This window comes from Ipomoea nil, unplaced genomic scaffold (genome assembly GCF_001879475.1).
Source record: "Ipomoea nil cultivar Tokyo-kokei standard unplaced genomic scaffold, Asagao_1.1 scaffold3321, whole genome shotgun sequence".
In the NCBI taxonomy this organism is placed as follows: domain Eukaryota; kingdom Viridiplantae; phylum Streptophyta; class Magnoliopsida; order Solanales; family Convolvulaceae; genus Ipomoea; species Ipomoea nil.
In genome coordinates, this window is record NW_017619749.1 from 3000167 (window position 1) to 3018748 (window position 18582).

Genomic DNA, 18582 nt, shown 5'->3' on the forward strand with positions numbered 1-18582 from the left:
TAAATAGTCATAAAAAAGTTATACACTTATCACATCATCTTATTAAAAACAAAAATATGGCAAATAGTAAGCATGAACTTTAGATGTTTATGAATTTCAGATGCTGAAAGTAAAATCAAAAGCTAAGTCTGAGAATTCATACTTAAGCAAGAGAGAACCCTTTTGTGTTCGGATAACTTTTACACTGCATAGAATGGAGTCAATGGACTAGTAGTCTGTACTGGTAGAACTACAAGGGAAAATAGTAATAAGAATGATAAAGAACTATTTTGTTGGTTTCTGCATTATTGCAGGACTTACACGAGACAATATGTTTGTAGGCATTTGCTTCTTCAACTTCATTCCAAACAAGAAAGATGTCACGGGGATCTTAGAATTGGAGCCTCTTTCGCTCTTGATCCCGAGTTCTTTTTCCAGTTTGGATAGTGTCGTCTTTACATCAGCTTGAAGTTTCTCTACACATTCACTTCCTGATTTCAACTCATTTGCAACCTTGTTGTTCTCATGTTTCATGTTTAGAATCTCACCTTGGAATTTGGTAGCTTGATAGGTGGTCAGCTGGATTTCTTCCTTATTTGTCCCTGCCAATGACAACTTTGTTACCTCGTCCTGGATGTTGGTAAGTGATGACAGCCTGTGCTTTAAGTCTTCTTTCAACACCGAGGAATGTTCCAGCCATAGAAATAACTCGGTCTTTATTTCTTTCATGTGCTTGTATATAGGGCGTATGTCTGAGAGTAGCGATGGAGGTTTACTGCTGCCCTCTTGCTTGTTTTTCTCCCTCACTTTTTGCAGTTCAGCTTGCAAATCCTCCACAGATGTCTGAAACTTTTTCACTTGATGCAAAGAAGTGCTAAACCTGAGCCAAAATTCTATGTTTTCTTCCAGCAGGTCATCAATATCCATGCGTATCTTCTCTTCAATTGTTGAAAAGGTCTGAGGTTCGTCGAGATTGGCAATCTTGACATCTACTGCATCAATTGTTGAAAAGGTCTGAGGTTCGTCGAGATTGGTAATCTTGACATCTACTTCATCAATTGTTGAAAAGGTCTGAGGTTTGTCGAGATTGGCAATCTTGACATCTACTTCATCAATTGTTGAAAAGGTCCGAGGTTCGTCGAGATTGGCAATCTTGACATCTACTTTATCAATTGTTGAAAAGGTCTGAGGTTCGTCGAGATTGGCAATCTTGACATCTACTTCATCATCATCACCTTTTGTGTTGGATATAGATGTCTCTTCTGAATGTTTTGCTTCTTCTCTTACAGGAGCATCTTTACTGGTTGGCACATCGATTAATTGCAATAGACTTTTCATATATTCATCCAGCGACTTCTTCTCAGCCGTGGGCAGTGAACTGGATTTAGTAATATTTTCATTGGATTTCCGAGTTTCAACATGGTTTTCTTGAGCTGAATTGAGCTTCTTCTTTAAAGATTGAATCTCTGCATCCTTTGAGGCAATAGAACTCTTCAGGACTTTTATCTGAATCACATACTGGAAGTGACTAGCCCTCCTTTTCTTTTCTGCTTCATTGTGTTTCATCTTCGCTTCTTTGTAATTTCTGAGGGCTGTTATGTACTCCTCTAATAGGACCTTCTCCCTCTCATCTAAACCATTTAAAAACAACTCTCTCCAATTCGGCTGATCATATTCTGTATCAGTTTCTTCGCCCTCTTTTCGTGTTCTTGGATCCTGAAGATTTTCTGCAAAAGTTCAGGGATTAGTACTGGTTAATGTAATCAGATGTCTGGTTTTATTTTATGAGAGTGCAAAATACCTTGATCCAGATGACCGCCACTACCTTGATCCGGATGACCGCCACCCTTTTTAAACTTCTCTCGAGGCACTTCATCTCCCCCGATGCCTGAAATGCTATCGGTATGTTCTCTTTTAGCGGTGGCAGTATCTTGATCTGGATAACTACCCTTTTTCAACTTCTCTTCAGTTACTTCATCTCCCAGGATGTCTGAAATGCTATCAGCATGTTCTCTTTTAGCCAGAGAAGTGCCTTGATCTGGAAAATCATCTCGCTGTTGCTTCATTCCTGTTTCTGCACCTCCTAAAACTGCAGAAATGGTGGTATCAGCAAAATTCACATGTGCGTCTGATTTAGGCCCTTTTGGAGGACTATTGAAATCATTTTTGTTGTCATTGATGGTGCTAGGTGGATCCTTTGTCGATAGATCAGATAAATTTACATCTGGAGATCTGAAAGTACTATCATATGCATCAGTGTCTCTTTTATCAGAAAGTTCAATGTTTTGGTCTGCCATTTTGGGAGAAATGGGATAGGGACCACATTGTTTCTCAACCTCGTCGTTTCCATGCACCTGAAACTCGCTCTGTGAATCAACGTCTGAACAACTGGAATAAGAACTATCGTCGACCTCCTCATCTGGTTGCACGGTTTTGAGTTTCACAGAGAGGCCATCAAGTGTGGAATTTGCATCAGAAAAATGAGTCTGCAAATGGCTGCTCTGGTCATTAATGGTTTGTTCAAGTTTCATAACTCTCTTAAGCTTTTCCTCGAGCTCTCTTATCTTCTTACTCGCGTCCTCTGAATCTTTAACCAGAGCCTCCTTTTCCTCTTCCACCTGATTTAGCTGTACAAGAAGCTCATCTGCTTCCGTCTTCAATCTGTTAAGGTAAGCGTTCTGAGACGACGCTGAAATCTCCAAACCTATGACCTTTTCCACAGCATCATCAACCTTTTCTGCCAGTTCAGACACAGTAAAAGAAGTGCTTGTACAGAATTCTGAGTCCTCTTTAATCTTTGAAGACTCCAAATGAGAACTCTCCAGTTTTTGCTCCAATTTCTTCGATTCCTCGTTCAGATCCACAGATACTTTATGTCTGATGGTCTGGTTGGCAGTGAGTGCCTTCACGATAGACTCGAATTTTAGCTTAGCATTATGAAGCTTTTGGCTCTCAGTCTTGGCAGCCTCATTTGATTGCTCCTGTTGTTGTTGTAACCGCTCCAATGTCTCCCGGCATGACTTCAGTGCTGTGCAGGTCATCAGACTTCTAGCTTCTTCGTCTTCAATATTCGTGCCAATCCCAAACTCGTCTTGTAACCTATTAACTTTAGCCTGCATTTCTGAAACCTGGTTTTCGAATTCCCAGTACTTGCCTATCTGGTGTTCATATGAACTCTTCACAAACTCCCTCTCAGTCTGAACTGCCAAAATCTGCTTCTGGAGATTATCAATCTCCAGAAGAGCTTCATCTTTGTTCAGCCCTGAGCCTGCAGTGGCATTGGCATTGAAATTAGCATCATCATCTGCACTGAACTTGAGCAATCCCTTCTTAGTCATCACTTTTGAAGGCTTATCACTCTTCTTTTTCATCATTGACACGATTTTCGGGATGGTTAAGTTTGGAGCCGCTGGCATATCATTGCTCCACTGCTCGGGAGGAGCAGCCGAACCTCCTGTCAGAAAGCCTTCTCCATCCTCATCAAACATCGATATCTGAACTTTTTCTGGGAACACACTTGCAATCGTTCGATTAGCAGTCTGCAGATCTCTTGACAAGTGATCATATCTCTCTGCTAGAGCTCTGTAGTTCCTGAATGTATCTTCAACAAAGTTCAAGAGTTCTAGCCTTTTCCTGTAGTACATTTCTGCCCTCCTCGCAAACGAGTCTCCATCTCCATCTATGATCTTCAGTATGTAATCTACCTTCTCCTCCATATCTGCAACCACAATCCAAGCAGTATATATCAACCATTTTCTCATCTTTAATCAACCATTCTTGGGAATTGGCATATTGTCAAACATTTGTTATGCATAATTAAGATTCTCCTGTTCCCCTATTCTCCTATTCTCTTCATGGATCTTAAGTGACAATGGAACAGAACATCAAGCAAATCAAGCAACATTCTATGTCATCAAAATTTCCAAGAACAAAATGGATTATAAAATGAGACAAAAAAAAAAACATAAGATCAGTGGGAGTGAAGAGAACATACCTCGTATGTTTTGGTCCAGCCATTTTGACTGTTTTGTTCTAATGTGGCTAGCCCACCACCAGGAATATGCATTTTTGGCTGCTCTCTGCAACATCTTTCTTCCTCCCTTCTTCTCTGAAAGTTCATCAACTGTCAAGATGCTCAGATACACATTGCTTTGCCTCTCTTACAAAACCAGAATTGGGACTAATCGATCATTGTGAACAAGACAAAAAGGATTATCAGAATCATAGATTTCTAATGACCTACAAAACAACAAGAATTTTCTTCAAAAAACAACAACAACAACAACAACAACAACAACAACAACAACAAGAACTTTCTTCAAAAAAAAAAAAAAAAAAAAAAAACAACAACAAGAATTAAAGTTTTTTCTATGACTGGGAAAGAAGGAAAAAAAAAAATGAAAGGAAAAAAGTTAACTGTTTAGAGGAAGGTGCATGGCATTAGCCAAAAATGGAGGAGGATTTGTTGCATCTTTAGAGAAAGCACAGATGTAGGAGCAAATATTGAATCTGGCATGTAATTTTGTAGACAATAGACCATTGAGGCTTGGCACTTTTTTTTTTTTTTTTTTTTTTTTTTTAATATTTCAATCTACAAAGTAACTTTCATTGGTTTTATACTTTAATTTGCGAGAAAATTCGCAACTGTTACTCGAAGGTGCGCTATGGGAGAAGTCTACCTTGTGACCCTAGCTGATAAAAGATTGGTAAACTAATCTATGTTACCCATAATTGACCAGCTTAAACCAAGAAAACCAATAGACAGCTCAAATCAAGAAGGCCAATAGACAGCTCCTTGTCTGACCAATCTAGATGGAGTTGCCCTGTCAACTATTATGTAGTGTGATTACATCTTTGTTATCATTCTAAATATCAAACCTCGGGCATTGATTCTTTGGGTTGAAAATGATTGAGAAAGTATAAAAGAGATCCTATCTTGTGTAAAGAATAACGAGTGTTACAAAAAAAAAAAAAAAAAAAAAAGGGGGGGGGGGGGGGGGGGGGTTGCCCCTCATTGTCACAATCAAACATTATCAAACAGATCTATATGCAACAGGTAGAATAAAGTTGATACATTATAATGGGATGATACATTATCCAGTTATTTACAGTAGAACATCTTCATTCACAATCAAACTGATCTATATGCAACAAGGTAGAATAAAGAACCAAGCAATAGATGTCACATAATTATATACTCCAAATTCCAAAGAATGTTTGTAAGGCACACGACATAACCCCGCCTTCTCCCTTCCTCGTTCTGGTTTAGCGTTTTCTAAGCCTAAGCTAGAGAGCCAAGAGACAAGACACCATATAATCAACCTAGTACTAAAATTGCATATTTACATTCTTCATCGTCTTTTACTTTAGACACACGATCATATAGGAAGCACAATATTTCAATCCTCTGCTGTTTATTCTCGTATCTTAGTGTTCTTGATTCCCCGCCTTTCTTGTTTGTGAGACTTTAACGATTCTGAAGTGAGGAAAGCCATTGTTCCATGTATGTCTTGCTGTCTGCATTGTCTGCAAATTAAACCGAGAGTTTTTGAGGATATCTGTTTCTTATTTCATACTTCATTCGTTTTTTTAATGCACTGCCACACAATATAAGCAAACACAACAACATAAATTTCCCAGAATTACTACTCATCATCAATAACTTCAGGAAGACCGATATTAGCTAATCATCTTAATCATTAAATAAAGTTGCACCGAATATACCAAATAAGTGTAAAAAGGGGGTAATCATCTTACCTGTGGCATATATATCTGGGATGTTTCGAATGGTGCACAGAAACTGTTCTTGCAAATTGTTTGCTAAATTGATTCCACCACCACCACCACCGCGCCCATAGCAAGGAACCAGCACAGCGAAACTATCATCTGATTCATCGTCACTTTGGAAGCCCGAGCCATGAGGCTCCATCCATCCAATTGACCAATCGGAATCATCAGAATCAGACCCCGACACACATCCACCGTCCGATGGCACGAGAACAATGTCATACTCTTTATCAACCTTCCTCTCCTCCCTGCTGTGCCATTTCCGCTTAACCCTTCTGGAAGTGGAAGCCATATTTTGCCTGCGATCGAGGGGAAACTTCACGGTATCCAATTCCCACAACCCAGATTCAGGCAATGGGTTTAAGGTACTCCCTTTCGAGATTTTGGGTTCTTGGTGTTTCCCACTCCACAGCCACCATGACAGGGAGGTTAATGCTATAGCCATTCTGCAAAAAGCCCAAGAATTGCTTGGATCTTCAAGCGAAAACCGAAATCCAATACTCTGGGTATTCAAACAGATATTTCACCAGATAGAATTCAAAACTCAATATGCTGACCAAATCAACCAGATTGGTTATCCTGCTCCAAGAAAAATTCACAATTAGAAACTTAAAATCCCCAAATCAAAATCAAAACCCTATCACCAGTAAATGCTTTGAAGCAAAATTCAAGAATGAAGAATGGAGAGGGAAAGGGGGTTAATTAATGAGAGCAGATTAAAGGGCTCACATGAACCTTGTCAAAAATCCCAACTTCATTCAAAGAAATACAAAAACTACCTCAAACCCTTTCACTATTATAACAATCTCTCATTCATTTTCCCCTTTCCTTTTTCTAATCTTTGTACCATTCAACGTTTACAAGTCAAACGTTTTCAACTTGAAACAAAAGTACAAAATGACAACCAAGAAACACCACCCAAAAGTATGCCAAAAGATGGAAAACGAGACACAGTATTAACTAAAAATAGCCCTTTTTCGCTAAAGCAAAAGAAAACCACAAGTTCAGATTTTTATCAAAAAGGTAAAAATTTCTTAAAATTTTACCAAAACTAGCTGGATTTTGCTCCCCTTTTTCTCGTTAAAAAAATTAATAGTAAATAATTCACGTTAATATTATGCAGTAGACAACATGAAGAAAAAGGTGCTCTTTTCAATGAATCAAAAACAAAAGACTTTTTTTTTTTTTTTTCAAAAAAAAAAAATAATGATTAAAAAAGAAAGAAAGAAAGAAGCTACAATTCCTACAAAACCCATATATTTTCCAATAAGCAAACAACAAACTCAGATCTTTACAACAACGCACGTATGCAAAAGATGTGGATAGAAAGACCCAAAGATGAAGGGAAAAAAGGCCACTTTTTAAAAAATTCCAACCTGGGATTTCACAAAACAATCATAGTACTTTCCTCAAGTATCAAAAAGTCGAATACTTTCTGAAAATTTAGAATCAACCCAGAAAAAAAGAAGAATAGATACCTTAAGGAACAAAAAATAGATAATGATCAGAGGCCTCTGCTAAACGCTATAATAATATTTACATAAAAAGCTTTCCGAACTGTGAATTTGATGTTTGTAAGAAAGAAGAAGATAAAGATTTAGAGAGAGCGAAGGAGTGAAGAGAAAGGCTTTAGGGTGTTCTCTATCTTTAGGACTCAGTAGTTTGAAGCCGTGTGATTGTTTTCTTCTTCACAGGAATCACAGCTTCTCATACAGCTCAACTCCTGAACACCAAATATTATATTGTAGAATTATTTGTATTACACTATATATAATACTTGTACTTATAATATTCTTATATGATTCTGTAAAAATGGTTCAATTTTTGCTATGTCTTATCTTAATAAAATATATATTCTTAGTTTATTTTCTTACACTTTTTATAGTAAAAATGTGTTGTATTTATTTATTTGTGTGTGATATAATATACATAAGTTAGCGGCCATACATTCGGGTCTGATAAGATTGTGAAGTGATAAATTATAGTGATTTAATTCTTGATATTTTTTGATAAATTTTATCTCTGTGACAAGTTGAGCTACTTATGCAAGCTATTACGTGTATGTCTTGAGGTAGTAATTGTGAATTTTCTGATCACATAAAAAAAAAATTTATGAGTAACGATAAAAATTTACTACCACCACTAGATAAATCATATTTTGTAACTCTAGTCGGCAAAGAACTACAAGAAAATATCGAGAATGTTAAAAAGTTTGTCCCGCTAAGTCTAACTTTGTAATCTTAAATCAAACTTTTTTTTTAATACTATACGTCTATACTACTGATTATCTGCATTTGACCAAATGAAACTAATTCAGTTATATTTCGGACCCTCTTATCAAATTTTATTTTATTTCTTGAAAACCTCTTATCAAATTTATGAGGGTAGCATTGGCATTTGAGGAAAATTGAGTGGATATGATTGGTGACAAGGATTGAGAAGGACAATCCAATTTACAAAGAAATGTTGGTTGCCACGTCAGATTTGGATTGCCAGAGCAACTTGAATGGCCACGTCTGTTTGTGTCAAGTGTCAACTTCTTGGCCATTGGGGTTGTGTCAGACAAGGATTTGGTCTCTCTTCTTTTTTTTTTTTTCCCTAATATGTTTCTTAAACAGTAGTTATATAGTGGATTAGGGGTTATAGTTATGTACATGAAAAATGTTGTTATATCTCCATTAAATTTAATATATCTCTTCTCCATTCTTTCTCTGTTCTCCTCTACAATACTTTCCTCTCAGAGTGTCAACAATGATTGGGTGTAAGACGGTGGCGGCAAAAAATTAGATGTTATTTGATAACGAACGACAGACGCGGTTTAAACTGGGCCATTTATCTCACTTAAATCAACGTCCAGGATTACCAAATTTTTTTTTAAAAAAAAAAATGCGGTGGCAATTTTGTAATTTTTGCATCTAGGTCAAAATTAGGGTGTAGCGGTTCTGTGATTAATGTGCGTGAGTTTTGTATATAAGATGCGTGAGTTTTGTGCTTAATGTGTGTGGGGTTGTGCTTAATGTGAGTAATTGTTAAAACTTAAAGTGTGGATTTTTGTGCTTAAGGTGCGTGAGATTTGTTCTTAATGTGAGTGGAGTTTGTGATTAATGTGCGTAGGGTTTGTGCTTAATGTGTGTGAGGTTAGTGATTAATGTCAGTAGTTGTTGAAACTTAAGGTCTCCGAGTTAATACTTAAAGTGCGTGGGTTTTGTGCTTAATGTGCGTGAGGTTGTGGTTAATTTGCGTGAGTTTTGTACTTAATGTGCGTGAGTTTGTGCTTAATGTCAGTAGTTGTTGAAACTTAAGGTCTGTGAGTTAATACTTAAAGTGTGTGAGTTTTGTGCTTAATGTGCGTGAGATTGTGCTTAATGTGCGTGGATTTTGTACTTAATGTGTGTGAGTTTGTGCTTAAGATCTAACACTTAAGGTGCGCCATTTTTAGCTTATGCTTCTTATTTTCAGACACGTTTTTTTTTATTTTTTTTTAATTTTCATTGATTTGAGTCGTTGATCTAGATTTGATCAATGGCTCAGATCTAACCGCACAACCGCACGGGAAGCTATACCCGCACTTGGACCCTTCCCTATAGATTAAATAGGATATTTATTATTATTAAACACTGAAAACTACATTGAAATTGCCAATGATGTAAATCACACTTGGAAAACTTTGTGCAACGGGCTCAACGAAGAAGATGTTTTCAAGAATCAAACTCGTGACATTTGTTTTCAAAAAAAAAAAAAAAAAAAAAAACTCGTGACATTTTGATACGAGAATATAATCATGTTCTACCCGCTCGATAACTCCTTTTGGGGCATTTTATATTATTTTTAATAACATACACATACATTAAACAATAATAAGAACTATTAAATATGCGATCTTATGTCAATTTTTTAAGTTTTTTTTTTAATTTTTTTTTTAATTATGACAAAGGAGATTAATGATAAAGACAAATAGGATAAGTTGTCAAGATCCATAGAAAATTAATTAACGAATTAATTAAATTTTTTAAAAAAAATATTGACCTTTTTTATGGGATTCATCTTCAATCATTGATGGTATTGTGTCATCTAACTAACAATATAATGTGTGGGTGCACATGGAACCCTTTGGTCTGATAGAAACAAATCGGAAATGCTTTATGGATTGTATGGTACGTCTCACATGTGGTCAGAAATTGCATGGGAGTTTCTTGTCTCTACAAGAAATTAAATTTTTGACTTTGCTTGCCATCATAACCATTATTCTTTCAATTTATTTCCAATATATATTGATATTGTCTATATGTGTATATTATTATTATTATTATTATTATTATTATTATTATTATTATTATTATTATTATTATTATTATTATTTATCAATACGAAAAGAACATCCATTTGCATTTATTGGAAAAAAAGAAACTATAAAGTAAACTATAAATTGACAATATGTTGTGTATGACACATACTTGTCAATGTTTAGTCGTTAAATGTTAACTCTCGATTTTACTATTAAAAAAATAATAAAAGATATTGGTTCAAATAGAAGGGGTTTAAATTGCTTAGAACCTATGTGCATATAGTCACGCTCATGAGAGAATTGTTCCCAAATGAGGTCTGGTCAAGACTTGACTACATTAGTCTTATCCCAATATATGCAAAAACTAGTAGAGAGAGAGTCTGCGTACGTGTGTTTATTTGTGAGAGTGCATAAAATGATGTTACTAAGGTGGCAATTATTTATTTATTTATTTATTTTGGTCAAATACATGTGTAGATTGAATGACAACAAGTTTTAGGGCTTTACAATTTGACCTTCAAATCTTTAATCACCCATTACTAGTATTAGTTTATTAGATCACTTTTAGCGACTGATTGTATTAGAGTGATTTTGTTACGTTTCATATGGAATCTTGATTATTAGCTTTGTTATTTCTTCTTTGCTTTCGAGAATACTATTATTGAAAGACAACTCCCAACCTCCCAACCAAGTTGGTCACTTGGTTGGATAATTGACTTTGTAACCACAAGGTCTTAAGTTCACAAACATAAGACCTTGTGGTTACAAAGACAATTATCCAACTAACTTGGTCGAGAGTTGTCCTTCAAAAATACGGGTGAGAGTGATCTTCTTAATTTGAAGCTAGTTAGTTATAAATAACTTAAAATTTACCTCCTTGTAGTCTTTTATTTAAATCAAATAACACTATTTGTGTCAAACAAATTAAATTCCACATGCTTTAATTATTATTGGACCAAACGTGATTCTTAGGTGTACCAAAACTTGCAAATGTATCTAGTGTCCTTTGTTGAATATCTCTTTACAAACGGAACATGGAATATTGACTTGGGTTGTTGGACAGATAGTAGTACTAAATTACGGCACGGCATAGGTGAACAATTCTTCCTAAAAAGCCACCGCAAAGTACAATTTGATTTTATAAATAATTAACACAATTTCTTTAATTTGTAAGTAAATCATACGGAGTATTTAAAAATGTATATAATAAAAATAAAAAATATACATCACTTAAAATATAAACTACATTTTCCTCGTAGCTTTTTTGGAAGTTGGGTACAATGTAACATGACAAAGGAGATAAAAATCAAACATGACCAACTTCCTAAAACAGGGTTTTAAGGTTTTAACCCATCATCAAGCTTAACATTTAGCACAGATTGCTAGTAAACAGGTTTGGCCTACCATTAGGCTGAACCTCAAAAACTCACACTTAAGATTGACAAGAATGTTGGAACTTCTCCTAGTAACCAAACCAACAAGAATCAACATCTGTTGAACTAAAAACTCACTGGTTTTCTTTCTCGTTCTTCGTCCTTGGCCTCCGTTGAGGGCTTTTGGGAGCTGGCAGGTGAAAATCCTTATCATGAACAGAAGAATCACTGGAGCTAGAGTTTCTATCTTTCAGGGTGTTATTGGCTAATGTAGAACTGATGGCTCGCGGCAACTTCAATGGAATGTCAGGAGTCTCTGTCGTGTTGTTGATGTTATCTGGTTTTGTTGGAGCTGCAGAATTTTGATCTTGAGAAGTGGCAGGAGCAGGTTGTGCAGAAGGAACGAGTTGAATGACAGATTTTCGCATGGATTTCCGCCATGTCTTTCTCTGATTCGGTGGTTTAGGAGCATTGGATTTCACCTACACCATGCAAAAATTCATCCTTCTAATGTCAGTCCATGAACCATTGAAAGGTGAAAAACAAAAACAGATAAAAACTGTATCAAGAGCCTAGGAGTCACGGGTGATTTGATTTGTCTTACCAGCGTATTTCCAATATCAGAGAGAGGTTTTCTTTTGGATCCCGCTTCATCCTTTGTCTCAGTCTTATCTGAAAAGGCGGTTTGGAGTAGCATCGCACCCTGAGAAGCCAGAGCTTTTTCGCCCTCAGTTTCACCATCACCTTCTGTGGTGTTTCCGGTATGCTCAGAAGATTTATTTGCATTGTGTTCCACGTTACTGCACTTGGAAGACCGACATGACACAACGCAATCGCGTCCTGCAGCTCGACACTCGCACCTTTGCGTTTTGCAGGACGAGCTCTTACTGCATTGGCAGCAAGGTGGAATGTACTCTACGTCAGAATCATTATCATTGTTGTCTGAATCTGATATCTCCATGTCCATATCTTCTAACAGTCCTCCACCATTGTAAACAAAGGAACTACGGCTTCCCTATAAAAAATAAATAAATAACAAAGAAAGAGATTATGCTTTATTTTAACTCCAATACACTTACAAGGGATAGCGTTGGCAACTATTATACCTTTGGCCTTAGGTCATAAACGTGTCCGTGGTGCCCATTATTCTCCACCTTGGACTGTTTCTTTGAAACCAGCTTCTGCCACAGTTTTAAACAAAATTATCAATCCATAATTTTACTAATCATATCCTTTTCTATATGTGCTTTGCATTTCACATACTTAGAAAGAAGAAACATTAACATACTAGAAATATTTAGCGGTTGTACTAACCTTGATTTGTTGCTCCTTACGAATTATTTCAGCCTTTTGTGATTCTAGCTGTCCAACCAAGTTGACAACTTTTTCTTTCAACTCCCGGATTTCTGAATCTTTCTCTCTACATTCAACTTCCTTATCCCTTAACTGACATCTTTTGGAAACAAGAAGAAAATATTAGTTACTACTATATACCCAGTAGAGTTGTTTCAACAGGATTTCGACTTAAAAAATTGCAATTACCTGGAAGAGGATGCTAAATTGAATAAAAAATTCATAATATTTTTCCCTTCAGCAAGAGATCTAACTTGGTTCCATCGTCCTCGACCACTAAATGCTCGTTCCCGCTCTTCTGCTTCTGACAAATGTGATGCCATGGAAACAAGTGCGCTGGATGAAGTAGCTAGCATGTTTTCAAGTGCAAAAATTCTTGAATTCCTAGCACCAGGGGACATTATCTGTGGGGAATCACTGCAAAGGAAATGGCGTAACAATATGAACACCCCACACATCAAAAACAGGTTCTAAAAGTATATCTCCTAGTTTAATTCGAACCAACCTTATATTGCTTTGCTTCAAGTCTGCAACCTCCTTGGCCATTTTAGCTCGCCTGTGGAAAGTGAAGTCAATAATTGGTCAAGAATGGAACAATTCCACACTAGGAGGGTAAAATAAGTAGTCCTTGTAACAAACACAATTAGACATACTCTTCCATTTGGCGCTCATACTCTGACCGCACTTCATGTACCCTTACAAAGACTTCAAGCTCATGCTCAATTGCCTGCAATAATGCCTATGAATTGAAGAGCAATAATTAGCTCAGATCTAAACAGAAACACACACACACACACACACACACACACACACACACACACATATATATATATATATATATATATATATATATATATATAGCAGAAAAATATACCTGACTTCCAGGGCCATTACTACTAGATGCTTCACGTGATGTTTTTCGGGATTCTAGCAAGTCTTTGAGTCGCTTAGTTGCATTAGCAGCTTCTTCAGTTTTTCGTTGCAAAACCTGTTGATGGCCAGTAAATAAATAAATCATGAAGAATAACAAGAATGATAATGTCATAATGGTAGTAGTAGAGTTGTTTACCATCTTTTGCCTCTGGTTCAATGCTAACAACTTATGCATCTCATATTCATTCCTTCTACCCTCCTTCTTAAGCTGTAGAAATGACAATGTATGAGAAATCAAATGTAGTAACAATTTTGCAAATATTTCCTCTACCAGCTGAAATAAAAACACTACTATGAAGAGAAGAGTAAAACAAAGAAAACTAAGGGAAAGAAGGCAAGGAAGAATATTAACCAAGAACATAATTACCTGAAGGACTTCCTTTTCTCGTGATGCTTTCCATAATCTGAAACGTTCAGATTCTTGCTTTATCGTTTGTTGCAATTGAACCTATAGTAAAAGCATAAACCCATGATCAGAAATTACTGGTTACTTTATACACACAAGTATCTAAACACCATTCTCAGTACCTTTTGAGTCTTAATCTTCTGTATCTCATTCTGAAGGTGTTTAGCAGCTTCGTCACTTTTTTGTTTTTGTCTTAAAAGCTGAGATTGAGCATCTTGTTTCTTCTTCAATTCAGCAACCTGCAGAGGCAGTTGGCATCAGTCAATCAGGTTGATAAATATGTAACAATCACATACTAATGTAGCAGCGTAAACTCTTCAATTAGCCATGAAAAAAAAAAAAAAAAAAAAAAAAAAAAAACTCACTTGAGATTCTAGGAAATTCAACTTCTGAAGATACTCTTCTTTGAGTTTTTGAGCACTATCATCAGAATTGGATGCCAAATTCGCAAGATTGTTTCGAAGTTTCTCGATTTCTTTCTGAATAATGAGAAGGGATGTTGAACTAAAGTGAGCAAGAAAAAATATACACTTGATCTAATGAAAGAAAAAATATACTCACCTGCAGGGACTTTTTTTCTTGTTCCAATTCTTGAACTTTCTTCTCATAATGTTGCTTAAGAACTGAGGTGTCAACAGTTGCGAATCTCTTCATTTCAGCCTATTATACGAGACAGTGTGTGTTAAAAAGTAATTGTCATTATGTATATAAAGTTTCAGTAAGGAAACAAAAGCGTAATAGTATCAAAGCAGAAGAAAAACAAGCATCTATACCTCTTTCTGTTCAAGCCTTTTGTCCAATTCTTTGAGCTCCCTATCCAACCTTTCTTGAAGAGAAGAGTGTTCTAACTCTTTTTCCTCAACTTCAGCCCCACCTTCAAGAAGCAATAAGGCTCAGATTAAGATATTAATTTTTCAGAAACAGAAATCTTCAGCAAATACAGACAAGATGATTATATTTAGAAAAAAGTCAAAAAAACAAACATATTCTTCTTTAAATACATGATCTAGTATAGTCCAATAAACCATTAATATTCAAAGTTCAAGATCAACAAACCATGCACAAAACAATGTATAATTCATGTCGTACTTACCATTGACATCTGTGCTTCTAGTGTCAGATTCAGCAGAAGATAAACCCTTTGAGTGAAAATCATCATAGTCCAATCCAAGATAACCATCAGATACAGTACGCCTTGAATTGTTTAATCTCTGCACACGGTGTAATTCTCCTTCTAGCTCTTGAATTTTGGAGACATAATTTTTCACCAGATCCAATTTATCATCAGTGCTATCCAAGTGGTTACTGTGTTCAGCTCCATCAAACTTTATAATGAGTCTGTCCCTTTCAACCTATTAAACCAAGTCCTTGTAAGAAAGTGATGCTGATTGAAAGAGATATCAATTATAGAATTAAATACAAAATTACGATGATCTTTAAACCTGGGCATCAATAGCTCTCTTTGACAAGTGATCACAATTAGTCCGACACTCCATAAGTTCCTGCTGCAACTCCATATTGCTTACCTCTAACAAAGATATCTTGTGCTTGAGAATCTGTAAATTAAAGCCAATAAATTAATAACTGATAACCAAGTTTGCTCAAAGATACAATCACAACATTTGTACCTGTAGTTCTTCAAATGGAACATTGGAATCGCCACGCAAATAAAGAAGCTCAGCTTGCAATTGCTCAATCTCACTCTTCATTCTTTGCATCTGAGCAGCTGTTGGGTCCCGATTAACCTATGATTGGAGGAAAATCAGAGCCAAATAAAACATGTATTTATTTTATAACAAGTTGAAACTTACAATTGCTTTATTTTGAATGTTACGAGCACGGTTTGCATATTTCAAAGTATTCAAAGTTTCCTCAGCATTTGTGTCAGCAGGGCTCACACAAGCTTCATCAAAGCAAAAACAAATAAAAGATCACTAGAGAAAGTTAGCATTACAATTGAATAATCATATAAAATCTCTACAACTAATAACAATAACTTAGAAATACCACAGTATTACTGCATACAACATACCGATCATAACAGTTTTACTGTTCCCACCAAGAGAATCCTGAGAAAGACCACAAAGAAATTAAAGCACAAAACTGTCTAACAAGAAAGAAAAAAAGAAAAAAAATCTAACCTGTAGCAAACGCGTCAACTTGCTATCTCGGTATGGAACATGAGCGCCTTCTTTTCGCTTCTTCTCATCACCAAGAGCGCTAATTACATTTCCCAAAGCAAGTAGCCCCTTGTTGATATGTATTCCTACATCATAAGAAAACCATAATGTAAAAAAAGAGGCATAAAATTGTCAAATGATAATTTAGGCAATATAGAAAGCTAACTGTTAAAAGACAATAAAAAGAACAAATTTGAATACTTTCAAAAAATATTAGTACATAAATTTTCAGTAAATACATAAGCAATAGAGTTTATCACCTTCACGTAAACGCATTCCATCTGCTCCAGTTCGCTTTGCCCTCTCCGAACCGGCAAGATCAACTAAATGAAGCTTTGCACATAAAATATCGTCTCCGATGTCATCAGCTGCTCCTCCAATTGGGCACTTACCAATTCTCTTTTGTTCAATGGAGATGGTAAAAATGGCATGTGATCGGCTGCAATTCATAAAAAATTAGTTTTCCAAATTGTAAAATGATAATAAAATCATTACAAAAATACCAATATAGTCGGATGGACTCTTGATCAAACTAATATAGCATAAGATGCTATGGAAAATAAAGAGAATACCTCGACTGACTATTCATGTTTGTGCTCGCAGTGGCACGCGAAACTGCACCTTGCAAGAGGTAGGAAGCCATCTCTTCTTTTGTTTTAACCTCTGCTTCTGTAACACCAGCAAGCGTAATTCCTCCATTGGCAGTTTCTCTTATTTGAATGGGAGCTCTAGTGTGCCCAGCTGCCCTTGCCCCTTCGCCTTTACAAATAGCCGGAGGATTTGTATCTAGCAGATCAAACACCTCTTCTTTAAAAATCTGCAAAATCACAGGTTATCATAAATCAATTTATTAATAAGAAATGATGCATTACTAAATCACCAAAAGGTCACTTCCCTTACCTCAATGAAAGAAACTCTAATTAGAAATTCAGTAGAATCCTTCAAGCCATCTACCCTAGAGAATATAGTCTCCATAACTCTAGGTATTACCCCTCCAGTGTAGTCTTCTCCATTATAGTTTGTGCCCATTGTATAGGTCTTCCCTGAACCAGTCTTTTGACAACATAAACAAAGCATTTGAAATTAATACGAAATTCGAACATATAGGTGATTGCAATTTGTTAGCTTTAAAGGTTTAGAATTATGCAACTCATTTCCAAAAAGATGGGATTAAACTAAAGAGGGATAAAACTTTATGATCCCTTAAACATCAGAATTGAATCAACCAAGCCCTAAAAATTTAAACAACAGAGCTGAAAGCAATACATCTAGTAAATCAAAAGTAATGTCGATACCTGACCATATGCAAGAACAGTACTGTTATAGCCTTGGAATAAAGCATCAACCAATGACAGAACACACTCGTCAAAAATGCGCGAGGATGGGTATCCCGCACTCCCGAACACACAGTCAAATGTGAATGCATGTGACCCAATTTGCACCTGTTGGGGAAAAAAATTACACTTTCTTTACTTGATTTAAACCATTCTATTAGACTCTAAGCAACACATTTCCTATTCTAAACAATTTGCTTACATACATCCTCATAAGTCAGGCAGATCAATTCAAATTTAATGCTCAAAACACTGTATTATAAATAAAATTAGAAGGTGAGTAGAAATGAAAATTTGCTTCCGTACCTGCTGTTCGCCGGGGACGACCGTAATGCAATCGGTGCAGCCAACGAGGAGCTCCGAAGTAAGCAGTGGCCGTATGTTGACGGCGACCCTCACGCACTGAGATGCATCTTTGAGATCCGAATTCTCCATCCCCGCTCAATCAGTAGCCGGCCGGAAACCTTACCGCCGTTAGGGCAACGGTTAACGGGAGCAGAGAAGTGTTGGGAGGCTGTTTGAGTTGCAAACGGCGGAGAGGGAAGATAATGCCCGTTGAGGGGTGGGAGGGGAGGGGAAGGGGGGAGAGATGATTTGAATTTGAATCTGGTGAGAGACAAGATGGTGACGACAAAAAAATCAACGATCAAAATTATATATAAGAGCCGCATCTGAATTCAAATTGGATACACCGTGTTTGGGGAGCCACAAATGCATTGATGATGAAAGGCGAAGTCAAGTGGGACTAGATCAGGAGAAGGTCTGATCTTCAGTCCATCCAAACACGCCTCAACCTGTGAGTTGGCATTATAATTTGCGAGGAAAAAATGGAAATTATATCCCCACGCATATATCAATTATCAATGTCACTCTTTAATTTTTAGTGGTGTAAATATTATTCCTTAATTTTCACATATTTGCAACATATGCAGATCCCCTAATGGAGTTATGA

At 36.3% G+C, this 18582-nt stretch overlaps 3 protein-coding genes across 6 annotated transcripts; all 3 read right to left on the minus strand.

The window, feature by feature from the left end:
* Window positions 1-67: 67 nt before the first annotated feature.
* On the minus strand, window positions 68-4640 carry LOC109170380 (protein NETWORKED 2D-like). 2 transcript variants are annotated; one of them, XM_019319464.1, is made up of 4 exons: window positions 4325-4640; window positions 3974-4218; window positions 1781-3697; window positions 68-1706 (listed from the first exon to the last, which is right to left on the minus strand). In XM_019319464.1, exons 2-4 carry the CDS (start codon window positions 4065-4067, stop codon window positions 265-267), a joined length of 3453 nt encoding a protein of 1150 aa, XP_019175009.1. In that variant the 5' UTR covers window positions 4068-4218; window positions 4325-4640; the 3' UTR covers window positions 68-264. The 2 variants fall into 2 exon arrangements, with proteins under 2 accessions (XP_019175009.1, XP_019175010.1); XM_019319465.1 differs by lacking the exon at window positions 4325-4640 and having other exon boundaries at window positions 1805-3697; window positions 3974-4231.
* Window positions 4641-4996: 356 nt separating this feature from the next.
* Window positions 4997-7513, minus strand: LOC109170383. Of its 3 annotated transcripts, none has more exons than XM_019319471.1 (3): window positions 7245-7513; window positions 5737-6345; window positions 4997-5496 (listed from the first exon to the last, which is right to left on the minus strand). In XM_019319471.1, the coding sequence occupies exons 2-3, from the start codon at window positions 6209-6211 to the stop codon at window positions 5447-5449; spliced, it is 525 nt and encodes a 174-aa protein (XP_019175016.1). In that variant the 5' UTR covers window positions 6212-6345; window positions 7245-7513; the 3' UTR covers window positions 4997-5446. The 3 variants fall into 3 exon arrangements, with proteins under 3 accessions (XP_019175016.1, XP_019175014.1, XP_019175015.1); XM_019319469.1 differs by having other exon boundaries at window positions 4997-5505; window positions 7245-7507; XM_019319470.1 differs by lacking the exon at window positions 7245-7513 and having other exon boundaries at window positions 4997-5505; window positions 5737-6814.
* A 3742-nt stretch (window positions 7514-11255) lies between these two features.
* LOC109170379 (kinesin-like protein KIN-4C) lies at window positions 11256-18271 on the minus strand. Its single transcript, XM_019319463.1, has 25 exons — window positions 17937-18271; window positions 17592-17738; window positions 17197-17349; window positions 16869-17113; window positions 16557-16735; window positions 16258-16382; window positions 16149-16185; window positions 15928-16019; window positions 15745-15861; window positions 15559-15672; window positions 15210-15468; window positions 14890-14990; window positions 14678-14776; window positions 14482-14595; window positions 14239-14355; window positions 14078-14158; window positions 13847-13918; window positions 13652-13765; window positions 13431-13516; window positions 13283-13333; window positions 12967-13194; window positions 12739-12877; window positions 12531-12605; window positions 12029-12439; window positions 11256-11906 (listed from the first exon to the last, which is right to left on the minus strand). The coding sequence occupies exons 1-25, from the start codon at window positions 18063-18065 to the stop codon at window positions 11559-11561; spliced, it is 3633 nt and encodes a 1210-aa protein (XP_019175008.1). The 5' UTR covers window positions 18066-18271; the 3' UTR covers window positions 11256-11558.
* Window positions 18272-18582: the final 311 nt, after the last annotated feature.

Excerpts from the sequence above, each read along its gene's own strand:
- LOC109170379 (XM_019319463.1), bottom strand. The coding sequence starts at position 18,065 with ATGGAGAATTCGGATCTCAAAGATGCATCTCAGTGCGTGAGGGTCGCC. Across the intron at positions 17,350-17,591 it reads CTGTTCTTGCATATGGTCAG|ACTGGTTCAGGGAAGACCTA; the intron begins GTATCGACATTA and ends TGTTGTCAAAAG. Across the intron at positions 14,777-14,889 it reads AAAGGCTTGAACAGAAAGAG|GCTGAAATGAAGAGATTCGC; the intron begins GTATAGATGCTT and ends CTCGTATAATAG.
- LOC109170383 (XM_019319469.1), bottom strand. The coding sequence starts at position 6,211 with ATGGCTATAGCATTAACCTCCCTGTCATGGTGGCTGTGGAGTGGGAAA. Across the intron at positions 5,506-5,736 it reads CCCAGATATATATGCCACAG|ACAATGCAGACAGCAAGACA; the intron begins GTAAGATGATTA and ends TTTAATTTGCAG.
- LOC109170380 (XM_019319464.1), bottom strand. The coding sequence starts at position 4,067 with ATGTTGCAGAGAGCAGCCAAAAATGCATATTCCTGGTGGTGGGCTAGC. Across the intron at positions 3,698-3,973 it reads GCTGGACCAAAACATACGAG|ATATGGAGGAGAAGGTAGAT; the intron begins GTATGTTCTCTT and ends TTGTGGTTGCAG. Across the intron at positions 1,707-1,780 it reads TGGCGGTCATCTGGATCAAG|AAAATCTTCAGGATCCAAGA; the intron begins GTATTTTGCACT and ends GAACTTTTGCAG.